The sequence below is a fragment of the Centrocercus urophasianus genome, unplaced genomic scaffold (genome assembly GCF_019232065.1).
Source record: "Centrocercus urophasianus isolate 14NV4802_14NV808 unplaced genomic scaffold, USGS_Curo_1.0 seq_11, whole genome shotgun sequence".
NCBI classification, from domain to species: domain Eukaryota; kingdom Metazoa; phylum Chordata; class Aves; order Galliformes; family Phasianidae; genus Centrocercus; species Centrocercus urophasianus.
This window is the reverse complement of record NW_024884253.1, coordinates 37,108,128-37,123,260: the sequence shown is the minus strand read 5'-3', so window position 1 is coordinate 37,123,260 and position 15,133 is coordinate 37,108,128. Positions and strand designations below refer to the sequence as shown.

Here is a 15,133-nt window from a genome sequence, read left to right as displayed (position 1 = left end):
ACACACACACCTAGACTAGGTCAGCCTAATCTATTTCTTAAACAACTTTTCTTTTAGATATGGCTAAACGTGAGCTAATAAAGGTACTAATCCTACCTTATTTTTTCTAGGATGCAATAGAAAACTAAATGCAAATTCCTCAAATCAGGCTTTTCATTGGTCCTCAAGTAATAGCCTGCTGTAGCTTTATCCTCTGTATATATTAATGTCTGTTAAATTATTTAAGAAAGTATGCATGGCTAACTCCGAAAACTAAGTGATACTCAAAATTGGTTTCACTGAATCTTGCAACAGAATTGTAGGAATTCTTATTGCCTGGAGTTTAAGACACATAGATCTATTTTAGGCCCCTCAGTCAAGAAAAAAAAAATCATTATGTCATGCCCTTTCTATCTTAATTCTCAGTGTTTTAGCTGGAATGGATATGATGAGAATGCTGTGATGGATGGAAGAGTAAGTAACATCAGTAAAATGTAGTGTAGGCGGTACAGGCCTTCTGTAATTAGTAAAGCTCTTCAATGCTACTGTTGTGTTTTAAAGAATGTTCTCTTTTGAGAAACAGTTATATTAATCAGCTTGAGAGGTGCTTAAATGTTCATCATTTGAGATGGGAATCAGCTGTATTGGGGGTGAGAATGTCTTCTTAATAGTCCTTCCTAATATCCCTGTTAGTATGAAAAACTGTTGTCAGCCACCCCTCAGGGATATCATTTCTCTTAACTCCATGCTCTTGATACTCAGCTTCCACTAAACCGAAGCCTAAATCCATACACTTGGTCTTGTTAAAAAGAAATTAACCAGCAGAAAGAGCATTGATATCTCAGGGTATAATGCCAACACTGCAATGCAAGGACATATTGGGCAATTTTGTCTGAGCTGTTACATCTGCATGGCTTTGCAGACATACAGTTCCATTCTTGAAGAGGTATCTTAAGAGTCCTTAATGCTTGAAGCGACGAGTTTTGTCATTCCAGAGGTAACTTGTTGAGAGCCTGCAAGGGTGCCGTTACACAGCACTGCACTGAGTAGAGCTGACATATCCTAAACAAACAGGAAGACCTATTTCATGCAATTTAGTACAACATTTCAAATATTGTGTTTGAAAACTGATATGCAGTCATGCAATTTGAGTTTGTCATATAGCATATGCATACACAAAAGATGTAAATGCAACCTGACGTTTCTTGATTTTCACGCGCACAACTTAGCGCAGTCAATATTTGCTGTATCTTTGTGAAATGCATATTTTTATATTTGGCATGATATTATTTAGAATTCTGATTACTGAAATACACTTTACTTAGGAATCTTGAGCTGAAGTAATTCAGCAAGTCTTTTTATCTTTTGATAGCTAGGAAATGGAAGGTGTCAGTCCTCACCAGCGATATGCCATCTGCAGGAACAAGCTCAAAGGTTTATATCATATTGTATGGGGATCACGGCAGTTCAGGACCTATTTTTCTTGATGGAGAGAAGGGAAAATTATTTCAGAGAGCCAGTGAAGATGTCTTCACAGTAAGTAGTATATACTCATTCTGTTACTTTCTTGTGTCTGGCTAGATTACATGAAATTTCAAAATCTATGCAATAAGAAAGACAGTCTGTTTTTGTACTATACATATATCTGTAAGCAAGAAGCAGGACATAAATGGAGAAATAAAATAAATGTAGTATTTTTTTCCCCTAACCCATCGAGAAACTGGCTTGATTCAACATTTTTCTTGTCTGCTTAAGAATTACTGTTTAGTTTATATAATGCCCAAAAACCTGAGAACAATATTAAAAATGAAACAAGTGGAGAATTAGGGGATGGAATAAATTTTTAACTTTGTTAAATCTTTGCTGTCTGATTTCAATTAACAGCTCCCAGTTACACATGTAAATTCCTCCTCTATCAGTCGTGTTCCTTGGTGACTTAAATAAGCCCAAATAGGGTATGTTATCAAGAACTACAGAGTTTAATTGTATATGTGGGACTGTCAATGTCAAGTCTAGCAGGTATCTGCTATAAAACCATGCAACAAATAACTATTTCCATCCTTAGCATCCAGGATAGCAAGTACTATTCTGACTGGGATCTGTCTGGGATGCAGGAAATTAAGTTCTTAGTTCTCGTCAGCTGATGCGCTTTCTAAGGAGAATCCAGCACCTCTGATATTTGTGCCATTCTCCATGTGTGATATAAAAACAGAACTGAAACAAGATTGAAAGGAATAGATAAAATAAGTAACCAGGGTTAAAAATACTGTCTTCATAAGAAATGAAGAAGCTCTGCTTACTGCTCCCACTACTGCCATTCATTTAATCCCTAATGACTCTTAAATACAAGATGTGGAGACAGTCCCTGGTTTGGAAACTCGAATTCACCTCTTGGGTGAATTTCCATCGCACTGAATACAATTAAGGAGGGTGTACTTTAAAATGCGTAGGAGTCAAGCCTCTTTGCTTGCTTTTTGTGCTAAATCCAAGTTAATTACAGTCACTCTGTATTCACAATGCAGAGAATTTGGTTCACACCCATCTTTATATCATAAATGAAAACATGGAAATGAATTCTGTAGAAAGTGTCAAAAGGACAGCAAATCAGACTACATCATAAAAAAAAAAAAAAAAAAAAAAAGAATGCAGCAATGAGGAGAGGCACTCATGGTATATTTCCAGCACCTTGAAGATAAGCTTTCTAACTCCACACTTAAGTTCATGACTACTTGTTTGAATAACCTTCACATAAAGTGATTCCCTCAGCACCCTATTATCTGTACTGGATATACTCATCCAGCCTGCCCAAGAGCTAATCTTTCAAATACAGGTTTTAAAGTTGATTTAATTGAAGCCATTTGTAAGAAGAAATGTCAAAGATGAACACAATTGTTCCAAAATTGTAAAGCATGCCATCCGAGAGGGGCAGGGAGAACTCAGAGGTAGTGGGAGGTGCCAGGGATACAGAATTCATTTTTCAGTAGGTCAGTGGTACAGATGCTAAACTGAGACATCCATTAGGGTCAAGCTATAGTTGTTAGTGATGCCTACAATCTGTATTCCTCTTCCACTGAGACCAGTATACACTGGGGAACAAAATAGCCGCAACAGCATCTTGAATCATTTAGATGGGGCTAGCAGGCCACAGGATTTGTCATTCGGTTTTTCTTTAAATGAGCAAGCATCCAATAATACTCTGGAGCAAAATATTTTAGAATCACTAGTTTGAATATCAGAGTAGTTAATTCATCTAAACTAAAATTTTACTCATAGTTACTAAATGAATTTTTGTTGTATCTCTTTTAAGCAATGTACTGTATTTCATCAGTGGCGTTCCTTTTACAGATTCATACAGGAAACACAGGACGTCTCTACAAAATACGCATTGGACATACTAATGCAGGAAGTTGCCCTGCCTGGCATTGCAAAGAGGTAAAAGAAGAGAGAAAGAATTTTATCCTTCCAAAAGCAGTCACTATGACAATAGTGTCAAAATACGAGTTGGAAAATTTCTTCTGGAGAAGTATGATAGCCTCAACAAATACTTGTAGCTTTGTTTAAGAGGTTATTTATTGTGGAGTGGTTTTTTTTTATGAAGAATGAGAGGCAGTCTATCATCTTTGCTTGATTGCTGTTTAGTGAGAACTATATAGTGTATTTCTTTAAAAGTGCATGAATGAACAGTAAGGAAAACGAAGAATTGCTCTACTGTATTCTGAGTCTACTGTAGCTTTTGTGTGCTACAGAGTGACCAGAGTTTGTTGAAACCTAAGAAGTCACTGAACTCAATCTTGCCAACTCTTCAAATCTGCAAATGACTCCATGTTGTTATGTACAGCATCAGAGCTACACTGCAAGTGTTTATAATTCTGTGACTCTGAAACAAAGATAATGACAGATTATTTTCCCTCCTGACTTAAAAAAGATCTCAAAGCAGGCAAAGCAAAGTTGCTAGGATATGCAGCGAGAAAATTAGAAACCAGGATGGGTTAATGAAAGGCAGCTCCTGCTTGACGAACCCGATCTCCTCCTATGATTGAATGATCTGCCTGGTGAATGAGGGAAAAGCTATTTGATATAGACTACCTAGACTTCAGCAAAGTCTTCGACACTGTCTCCCACAGTACTCTCCTGGTGAAGCTGTCTGCCTGTGGCTTGGACAGGTATACTCTTTGTGGGTAAAGAACTGGTTGGATGGCTGGGCCCAAAGAGGGGCAGTGAATGGAATTAAATCCAGCTGGCGACTGGTCATGAGTGGTGTTCCCCAGGGGTCGGTATTAAGGCCTGTTCTATTTATTATCTTTATTGATGATTTGGATCATCAGGGCATTGGGCACACCCTCAGTAAATTTGCAGATGACACCAACCTGGGAAGAAGGGTTGATCTGCCTGGTGGTATAAGGCCCTGCTGAGGGATCTGGACAAGCCAGATCGCTGAGCAGAGGCCAGTGGGATGAAGTTCAACAAGACCAAGTCCTGTGTCCTGCATTTTGGCCCTAACAGCCCCAGGTATCTGCTTGGGGCAGAGTGGTTGAAAGACTGTGGAAGAAATGGTCCTGTGGATGTTGGTTGACGCTTGGCTGAACATGAGCCAGCAGTGTGCCCTGGTGGTCAAGAGGGCCAATGGCATCCTAGTTTTTGTCAGTATTGCTGGCAGGTTCAGGGAAGTGATTATCCCCTTGTACTCAGCTCTGGTGAGGCCATACCTTGAGTACCGTGTTCAGTTTTGAGCCCCTCCTTAGAACAAAGACTCTGAGACCACAGAATGTGTCCAGAGAAGGGCAGTGAAGCAGGTGAGGGGGGACTGGAGCACAAGTCTTATGGGGAGTGACTGAAGAACTGGGATTGATCAGTATGAAGGAGAGGAGGGGGCACCTTATCACTCTCTACAGCTCCAGGAAAGGAGGTTGTGGGGAGGTGACAATCTGCCTCTTCTCCTGGGTAACAGTGAAGTGACAAGGAGGAATGCCTTCTGGTTGGATATGATGAAAATTTCTTCTCTGAAAGAGTGTTGAAGCACTGGAACAGTCTGCCCAGGAAGGTGGTTGAGTCACTGTCCCTGGAGGTTTTAAAGAAACGTGGAGATGTGGTACTCAGGGACACAGTTTAGTAGGCAACACTGGGAATAGGTGGATGGTTGAACTAGCTGATCTTTCTAACTAGATAATCTTTCCAACTTTAATGATTCTATGATTCTATAAAGTGAAGTGAATCAGCAAGTTCTGTTCCTAGTTTCAGTTGTTACACAATACATAGGTAATTGGATGGGAATGAAACTATCTGGATTTTATCCTTGATGTTAGTCATGTACTATGTGTGCCAATGATAGGCTATCCATGCCTGAAACTTTTCTCTGTTTGTGCCAGAGTTTCTCATCCTTCAGTTAGGAAAAAGCAGTTGATAAAGAACTTTAGAAGCTTCTGATAAACTCAGCATTATAATCATGCTTCAGGGCTAATTTACATCTGTCTAATACAGAATGCCCATTAATGTTAAATATTCACTGTTTTGAACTCTGTGATTGTTTGGTGTTTTAATCGGTTGTTTTCGTTTGGGGCTGAAACTCAGTTAGAAGCCAAAGTATGGTCTGTGTATAATATACGTAGATTGTGTATGTATATCGCATATATATATTGTGTATATGTATAATATGATATATAGATGATATGTAGTACATATATATATAATATGATATGTATATGCATAACATTGTATGACAAATCCATTTAAAATGAGATGTTAAGGAATGCTGACAAAAATTGAGAGAATAAAAAACATATTTTTCACTTTTCTCCCTTCCCAGCTAGGAAATATTAATTGAAATCAACAGTAAAATTTTAAAAGAAGGAAGGAGCCAAGTACTTTACCATGTTCCATAAATTCTTGGCTTATAAATTTTTTTTGTGCTCTTACTGAACCTCTGCCAATTGGCTACCGTTTTAAGACAGCAGTGGGTCATCCAGGGTTAGATCATTCTGTCTTAGTAATTTCAGGCACATAGTAAAAAAGAAATACGTTCAAATAAATGCATTCTACAAGTAAACTAGGATTTTGTTAGGTAGAGAGCCAAAGGAGTACTCATTTTTAGACTTCAAAAATACAGAATGGATGAAACAAAATACAGAATGGATGGCCAGACGCTCACGTTATTGTTCTTTAAGAAATACATATTTTTTCTAGAAGATCTGAAATTGAGTAATCTATAACAGCAGAATTTTTATGGTTAGTTAGGCATGTTACTTCCCCTTCAGTATCCCACGGTTTCTTCAACTGTGTCTGTATTGAGATGGTTTCAAGACTGCAAATGATCGTGATACTGCTTCATTAACTCCAGGTTCCCTTTCAAGATTCCTCAGCAGATATTGACAGGATGAAGCGTACCAAGGTTTTCAGATAGCATGAATTTGTTTCTTTAACTTTAGTATTAAAGCAAACAAAAATAATTAAAGTGTTTCAGATAATACAGAATTAATTCAATATTCTAATTAAAAAGATTGGGCTCTACAAAGCATGAAGCAGGAATGAAGTTACAGGTAGAAGCAGTTTTTCTTCTCTCAGCAGTCTGAAATTATAATTTAGCTGCTAGTATAAATTAGCATAATCAGAGACTATTTTACTACATAACAGTCAATGAGATTCTTACCACAGTATGCTTTGAAGTACATAATAACTGGATCTCCTTTGATTCTTTAGCTGAAGTGCATGTGGTTCTTTTACTGCTGAGTACTAGAAGTTGGATATGGAAGAAAGTTTTATGGGGCAGACTAGAACTGGGTCCAGCACTTTCAAAGACTACTTATGTCAGAAGTAGTTTTGAAGGATCGTAACCTCTTCCTTTGATTCTTGTTCTAACAGTAAATTAAACAAAAGGAATAGATTAGCAAGCATTGCTGAACTTCCCAGCGAGAACTTCCCCATCAGTTAAGCTATGTCACTTAGTGCCTGCCTACCTGGATATATCAACTGCAGCAACAAGGCTGGATTTTGTCAAACTACACCTGAGCAGATAAACCCTGTTTCTTGTCTATGCTAAAGTTACTCTGCCCTGTCTTCCTGAATTTGATTGAGTGAAAAGTCAAATTGGGTGCAGCTGTATCAAGGGGGCAGACGTGTCCCAGATGTGTGCTTTTGTGATCATGGCACAGAGCTTAATCTGCACAGGTTTCAACAGCATTCTACAGCTGTCAAATTCTATTCTGTCTATCTGGACTCAGATCAGTAACTTAAATTGCGGTTTCTTTTTCTGCTTTAGGTGCAGTTGCTGAATCTTTTCTCAGGGGAGCAGTTTTCTTTCCCTGTAAATCGATGGCTGGCCTGGGACCAGGCTGATGGAGAAATATCCATGGAGCTTCCTGTATTACATCAGGGTCAGCCTGTTCTTCCAGGTAAGCACAATACCACATCAGCTAAGTCAGACCACAAGAAGATGCTGCTAGAGATTGTCATTTCTTTTCATCAGTCCCTCTATCACTTTTTTTTTTTTTTTGCAGTCATATGTTTTCTGTGCTGTTTTCTTGTGGTTATTGGGTACGGTCAGATAAAAGGCTAAGAATCACCAGAGAAGAGTTAGGAGAGCCTTTACTGCTTTGATTTCACAGATCCTTCAGAAAGATTAATGATTTGACAGAATTTTAAGCATCTGTGCTTTAAAATAGTGGCAATAGTAAAGATATCTCACAGTTATTGGTTTATATTTTTATTAAAAAAAAAACAAAAGTTTTATAAACAAAAGAAACAATTCTCATAAGGTCATCGTGAGTAAAGTCAAAGACTCTACTTTCAGTAACTGAGAATTTTAGCTCTACTATGACTATTTTAGACACTGCTTTATTTTCTTTCATAAAAATAGCTGAGGCAGGTTTCCAGAATATTTATAATTTTGGGGTTTGGAACAAAGTAATATTCCAGAAAATTATATATAAAAAACTCCTCCATCACTGATATACTAACATCATGATTGTACTGTAATTCTGAATTTCAATGATGGAAACACTGTCAGAATTATCCAGCACTGCTGCTGTTTACACTGCTTGAATGCTCTGTTCTACCACACTAATCCCTGTTACCCATGCTGGTTGTTTCTATTTTTTCTTTTCTTCAGTGGTGGTAAGGGTATAGAAGAAGTCTGTGCTTTCTCTTCCCATCAATTCATCTGGCATTGCTCTTTCTTAAAGAAAGTACAAGAGAAGAACAAGATTGGTGTATCCTATAAGGGGAATAGGTGAGAGATCAAGAATGTGAGGGCAGATGATGATCCTGTAGCATGTGAAGATGGAAAACTTATACCATCATCAATATTACTTGTGCTGAAGCTTTCACTTGAGAAAGATTCACACGAGACATGCTCTGGGCCCTCCACTCCTTCCTTACTAAAAGATCAGATCAGCTGAAGATCTGAAGGACTATTGGATGAGAAAAACCCTCATTCAGAGTTATTCAAAAACTGTGGAACCCCTCCCTCTCTCCTCCCTCTGCACCTCCTTTTTTTTATTACCAGAGTGTTTAATACTATATCAGTTTCTGGTGATATTACAGTATCTTTTATTGATCATGAAAAACTGAAAGGGTAACAGCCATTGCTGTTGGATTGCAGAACAGAGGAAGAGGCTATAAATGAAATTGAGGGGCAGAAGTCCAGAAAATGGCAGATGAATATTGGCAAACATACCTTTCAACAGTAACTCTAGTAATAAAAGCTAGGTGACTTGAAGCTCCACTTACACTTGTGATGGCTGATCATGGTGATTAAGACCCTGGAAAGAAGACCAGAAGAAAAGGCCTGTGCCTCATTAATATGTCTTTAAGAGAAAAAGAATAGAAGGAAAGGTTCCCCCCATGATCTAGTTAGTAGCTGTAAATGTTTCATGAAATACTGTAGAGTGGTGCTGGGCAGACCTAAATACACTAATCTGTGATCCTGAGTGGTTATGAATTTCATATCTTTGAAGGCATGAAAAGCCTCTGATGCAGTCAACCTTTGTCCTCATGCTTGATTTCTTTGGGAGAACTGGATATTATTAGTAGAGGGACATACAAACACATCAATCAATACAAAACACCAATCTTTTAAATACATGTTAATTAACATTGATTAAAATGTTAAATTGAATATGCTCAGCTTCCCTACATGCAATATTTGTTCTTTCCTACTGTTCCCTTACTTAATACTCAGAGACCTTGGCCTTTTTCATCTTACAATTTTTGAGTCCTACTTTCTGAGTAAGTTGTTCCGTTGTTTCTGAAAGAAAGATCTAATGAAAGATTTTCATTATCATGTACTTTTGATGCATTATAATGCACAACAGCATACTTAAACCCATCCTCTCAATCTGCATTTTGCAGTTAATAATTTCTCTCACACAGGAAAAGAAGAAAAGGACCATGTATTTTCTCAGTATAAGAAGGGTCATGCTGAAGGCTTTGGAGAAGAGAGTTTCATCTCTAGCTTAGTAATTGAAAGACAGCCTCTGTGTCTTTTTGCCAATATTATGTATCTGCATAAGACAGTGAAAAGAGAAAACGGCTTTTAACTTCAGGGAAGATAGTTTGATAACAGAACAAGGGAAGAGGTATGGATTCAGGCTGAAAGAGAGATGATGAGAGGCCCTTTAAAACCAATTTCTGAATAAAAAGAGGCTGAAGCACTTTCTGATTTAACAGTTTTGTGTTCAAAGAGAAAACATCTGAATTAAGCTGTTAAGAAGTATTACATAATGACATCACGAGTCTAATTCTGAGCGACTGACCACCATTTGTTTGACATTTTATCCTCACCCATCTTACTTTTTTTTCCTTTCTGATCATGTCTTCTGACACAACCTTTGATTATATGAACTATAAGGGGTAAATCAGAGTTACAGTGTTTGGTGACTGGAAATCCTCTGCTTTTCTTGAAGTAGAAACTGTACAACGGATTATTTATGCTGGAAGAAGTTGTAGGACTGGGGAGGATTGTTGATATGGAGAAGCAAATTCTCTTTTGTACTTCTCCAGAAAATGGGGAACCAGTTCATGTGGGTACTGCAAGGAAAAATTTGGAGAAGTAATGAGACTGGGAGGTGACATGGTGAAAGATGAAGATAAAAGGCAACATTAAGTGCCAGTTGTTGATACTCAAACATTTGAGGTGGGTGTACTCTGGAAAAAAGTAGTACATGACTCTGCTGTTGAAGACTGTCAAAAGCTTCTGTGGCCTAAATGTGGCTAGCTTTTGTCCGAATGATAATAGTTGATCTGTAGTGAGGAAAGTATTCTACCTCTTTGTTCTGTCTTTCCTTATTCATAAGTATAGGGGAAAGAAAAAATTTGGCAAATAATCTTATTACCGAAATTCTCTAATTTCAGACTACCACGTTTATGCATTTAATTTTTTGCAATTATAGGCAAAAGTATGTGCAAAGAATACAATTCCTTTTTCTTAATCTCCACTCTGCACATTGTTCTGTGAAATGTCTAAAAGAAAGGTGAGTCACCTATCTATGTCTTAGGATATAAGAACTATAAATACTTATGCTTATTAAAATCAGGGATTCTCCCCAGGTTTATGAGAGCTAAAGAGGAGTGCGAAAAATTGTGAACATTCCTTGCGTTTTTTTATTTAGCTATTTTAGCTATTTTAAACTTCTACCCTGGGTTTATTAATAATATATATCTATAGAACAATACTCCAAAGGAATGGAGATGTACCTTGTGAGTATTTCTAAGCATTTAGTTCTGATACTAGAAGCAAGTTAATCCTGTACCACACATCTCTGTGCGGGCACGTAAACGCCATCTGTGAAGAGAGTCTACTGTTTTAGCTAGATTGGTACCTTTATCAAGGCTAAATTATTTTAAGTCAGCTTGTGTAGTCAGCTAAGCACAAGTGCCATGTGAATAAATGTGAGATAGTCATAAAAAAAAAAAAAAAAAAAAAAAGAAAGAACACCTAAAACAAGCATTGAGGGAAAAGCTGTAAATAATTGCAGATAAGGACTTATTATGAATAAATGCCTACTGCTTATTGAAAGAAAGTGTTTGTCCATCAGCAGTGAGATGTGGGAGTGACCTCCTTCAGGTGAATTGCAGGAAAAATTCTTAACATATTGGAACTGGGAACTGATAATTGAGTGCTGTTACTGATTTTGTTGTTCTGGATCCAATTGCCTAGAAAGATTTTTCTTCCCATAAGGCAAAATAGCACAAGGACACCTATATCAGGAGGAAGAGCTTGTGTTCCAGAATATGAGTTTGTTCTCTCCTCATTTCATTCTCTCTATTTCATTTGGTCTAGTTAATATTGTCACTATATGTTGGCATAAACGTTGCCCTTCCTTTGTTTCTGTTAAGGATTATCATTACATGCTTTGATTTAAGTTTAAGTTTTCTGGAGTTCTAATATCCACATTCTAAAAATCACTGATTTCTATTGATATACGCATTTAATGTGTCATAGTCTTTATTCCAAATCTGTGGGATTTAGACTCAAGTGTTATTTTGTCTTTTTGTATTTGGGTTATTTATTTCTTTTAAATAGTCTCTTTATTAAACTTAATCCCATTTTTTTTTTTTTTTTCTGACATATCTACAGACTTTAAAGAATTTCCGTATGGAATGTCATAGAGGAAGTCTGTATTAACCTTTTGCAGGAAGCATAAACTATTAAATCTATACATCTTTCTGAATTCTGAGGTCCGAGAAAAGTAAAATTTTGTGCTGGGTTTTTGTTTGTTTGTCGAACCAATGCATTCAAAATGTTAATGTATCCTGCCGCTTCCTTTAGTTTGATGCCACTGCTTATGGTAAGCCTGATCTTGGGCTTTGGCTATTTACTTTTCAGCTTGGTGATGATTTCAGATGCTGCAGCAGGACGAAATCATACTATTGTGCATTTTGAAGTTCTTTTTTTTGTACTGGGACTTAAAAACAAACAAACAAACAACAACAAACCCAAACAAACAAAAAAACTCTCATAAATATAACATCAAAGCAAGTTTATACATTTTTTTCATTATTTTACTTGAATAGGATTTTGAAGGTTTTACGGTCTAACTGCCCTTGACACAAATGTATTTGGAGTCTACAGGCACATTTGCAGTTAGATGCTATTCTAAATATAATAATGTTTAATATGAAAAGTTGTCAACTTCTATTGTCAGTGACTGTCTATGAAGTGCATGTGACAACAGGAGATCTGTGGAATGCTGGAACTGAAGCTGATGTGTATATTTCTATCCATGGAGAAAAAGGTGACACAGGATCAAGACAGCTGGTCAGGTCACAGAAACCTAAGAAATTTTTGAAAGGACAAGTGAGTACAAGAGCTTTTTCTGATGTGTTTGTCTGGTTTTTCCCTCTCCGGTGGGCATTAATGCTGCAATTATGGGAGATAATTACTGCATTCCTATGTTATTTCAAAACTCCACAATTAAGCCAAGATTACTTTCTAATGGTACATCAGTGGATTTGAAAGATGAGCAGAATTCTCATTTATAATACAGATAAACTGTGCTCTTTCATATTAAATATTTAATTCCTTTATCATAGAATCAGAGTGGCTTGGTTTGGAAGGGACCTCAAGGATTGTCAAGTAATTCAATTTAAGTTGATTTAACAAATTAAGAGAAAATTAAACTTTACATTTTATGTCTGCATTCCTAGCATTGAAATCTATTGCAGCTTGTAAAAATTTATTCCAAATTAAGCATTGAACAGGTTTTTATTCTGACTCTCATCCCATTCATCTGAGTGGAATGCTCCCATTAACAAAGTGATGAACCTTATTTATTTTGTTTCAGGAAAACTGTCCCTGATTTATTCTGGAATTGTCATTAGCTGATATTTCAAAGGGTGTCTTTGAATGAAGAGTTTTCTGGGCTTAAGTAGGACATTAGGATCTGTGGCTGAAGAGTGTTTTGCTTTTCAGATCTTACTGAAAATATGTTGATTGATTACAGACTGACATCTTTCTTGTGGAAGCTGTGCACCTTGGCCATTTGTACAAGATTGTTATAGGACACAACGGTCTTGGATCAGGTCAGAATTATCTCTACTTAGTCCCTGAATATTACCTGTGAAGTTATTCACCTTTTCATAGAAACAAAATACATAAAATAGAATGTATGATAATGTTCCAGAAGTGAGAGACAAAGTGAAAGACTTCTAATGGCACTTTTCAAGTGACCTTCTTATATGAATATCAGATATTTTGTTTTCACTTTCAGTATTCTGTCATGTATTATGTTAAGTATACCATCAACAACTGCTCTTGCAGTTTTTGACTAATCCTAATCAAAAAGTGTAAAGATGAGGAGTGTCTGCTTGAGACACTGAATGTATCTCATACAATCGAAGTTATAGTAAAATAGCCTAATATTCTTTTAGTATTACCAGTTAGATCCTAAAGATGCAATTGGATTTTTTGTTTACAGTATCTGGCCATTAGACAAATAATAATAATGATAATAAAAATCAAAGTGCTTGCAGTCACAGGATTTGTTTTGTAAAATCTTTTGCCTAAATATTGTACAACACAGCACATTTTTTGAGCCACGTATCAGAGCTGTGGAGGCAATGTAAAATGTGTTGTAGGATAGTTCTCTACCTGACTTTCTCTCTTATGCACAGTCATGGTCCACTCTTCCCATATTTACAGATAGAACATCTAAGCTTTTTCTTCCATTTGTTTCAGAAACATCACATTGTTTTTAGTCTTTTTCCAGGAGTGCCCATAGCTGGGTGCCTCTAATCAGAGGCAGTGCTCAGGTACCTCTAAGAATGAAGAAATAAAGACAAGGTTTTCTCTTAGCAGCACTCTTCGCTGCCCTACTTCTAGATGAAGAATTGTTGCAGATTTTGTTTACTTGCTTTGTCACTTTTTGTGGCTGCTAACTGACGTAGAGTGCAATTAATGAATAAGGGTTTCCTTTTGAATAAGATGATTAATAGAAAATCCCTAGAGATTCTTGGGAGTTCTTGTTCGTAAGATTACGTATGTCTAGAAAGGAAAACAACTTTGAGTAAATCTTCACATGAAGAAGATCTTGCTTTTATTCTTCACCCCCAGTGCCATGTTGTATGAATTTCTCAGTGAAAATCTGCCCTTGATTATCAGCCTTCTACTTTAAGGATCCAGCTTACCACCCCCTTTGTTCTGGGCTCATTTGAATGACGTTTTTGAAAACTTGGGCAAACTGAGGCTTCTCATGAAGCTCATTATAAGCCACTGATTCTAGAATTTATTATTTAAAAAGCAGATGAAATGCTAGTATTGTGATAAGCTGCCATCTAATCTTGGCGATATTTCAATCAGTAAAGCAAAATAGTTTAATACAATGAGTAAATGAGGGGAGATGTGATCTTAGAGCCACAACGGCCAGGTAGAGAGCTAGCAGCTTTGCTGGCCCACCTCCAAGTTCTACAGTACTTACAGCATGTAAAATCTTTAGTCCTCCCTGTAAGTGCAGCCTTGACTACAGAATGGAGCTGCAGATTTTTCAGTTTCAGTAGAATCAATCATAGAATCAATCAATCATAGAATTACCAAAGTTGGAAAAAACCTCGAAGTCCAACTATCCACCTATTACCAGTATTTACCTACTACACCGTGTCTTGGTACAGCACCTAAATATTTCTTGAACGCCTCCACAGATCATGACTCACTGGGCAGCTCATTCCAGGACCCAACCACTCTTTGGAGAAGAAATTTTTCCTAACTCCCGACTTGTGAAGAGAGAAAGCCATAGGAAATCAGACTCCACTAATTCGGCCTTTCATTAATTAACTTTTAATTTTTTTCTTTAAATATAAGGAAATGGATGGTATCTGGACAAAGTTGTAATCAAGGATCCTGTAACAGATCTGGATTATACTTTTCTTTGCCACAGGTTAGTGGTATTTGATTTTTAATACATTTCTAATTGCCCATAGATTTTCTTCTGAGATGTACTTTCAGATGAAACATTTTTCCTAAAAAAATGAACTGTAATTATTAGATTCTTCTCATAGCTCTCTGAGTTGCACCTGTCCCAAACCTCTGGTGTGTTTCAGTTGATGAAAAAGCAATAAAAAATTCTGCCTTGGAACATTTCATTCTTTTACCTAGTGAACTATGTAAGAGATGCTTTTTTTGGCATATTCTTTGTACTGAGTACTTTGGGTCTTACACCTTTGGATG

At 36.9% G+C, this 15,133-nt stretch overlaps 1 protein-coding gene across 1 annotated transcript in view; it reads left to right on the top strand.

Annotated features, from left to right (window-relative positions):
* RP1 (RP1 axonemal microtubule associated) overlaps positions 1-15,133 on the top strand; it is a 168,078-nt gene that overhangs the window by 16,586 nt on the left and 136,359 nt on the right. The window contains 8 exon segments of the mRNA XM_042808614.1: positions 1,352-1,515; positions 3,325-3,411; positions 7,232-7,364; positions 9,130-9,158; positions 9,160-9,184; positions 12,117-12,268; positions 12,915-12,993; positions 14,768-14,843. Coding sequence (XP_042664548.1) covers positions 1,352-1,515; positions 3,325-3,411; positions 7,232-7,364; positions 9,130-9,158; positions 9,160-9,184; positions 12,117-12,268; positions 12,915-12,993; positions 14,768-14,843 — 745 coding nt within the window.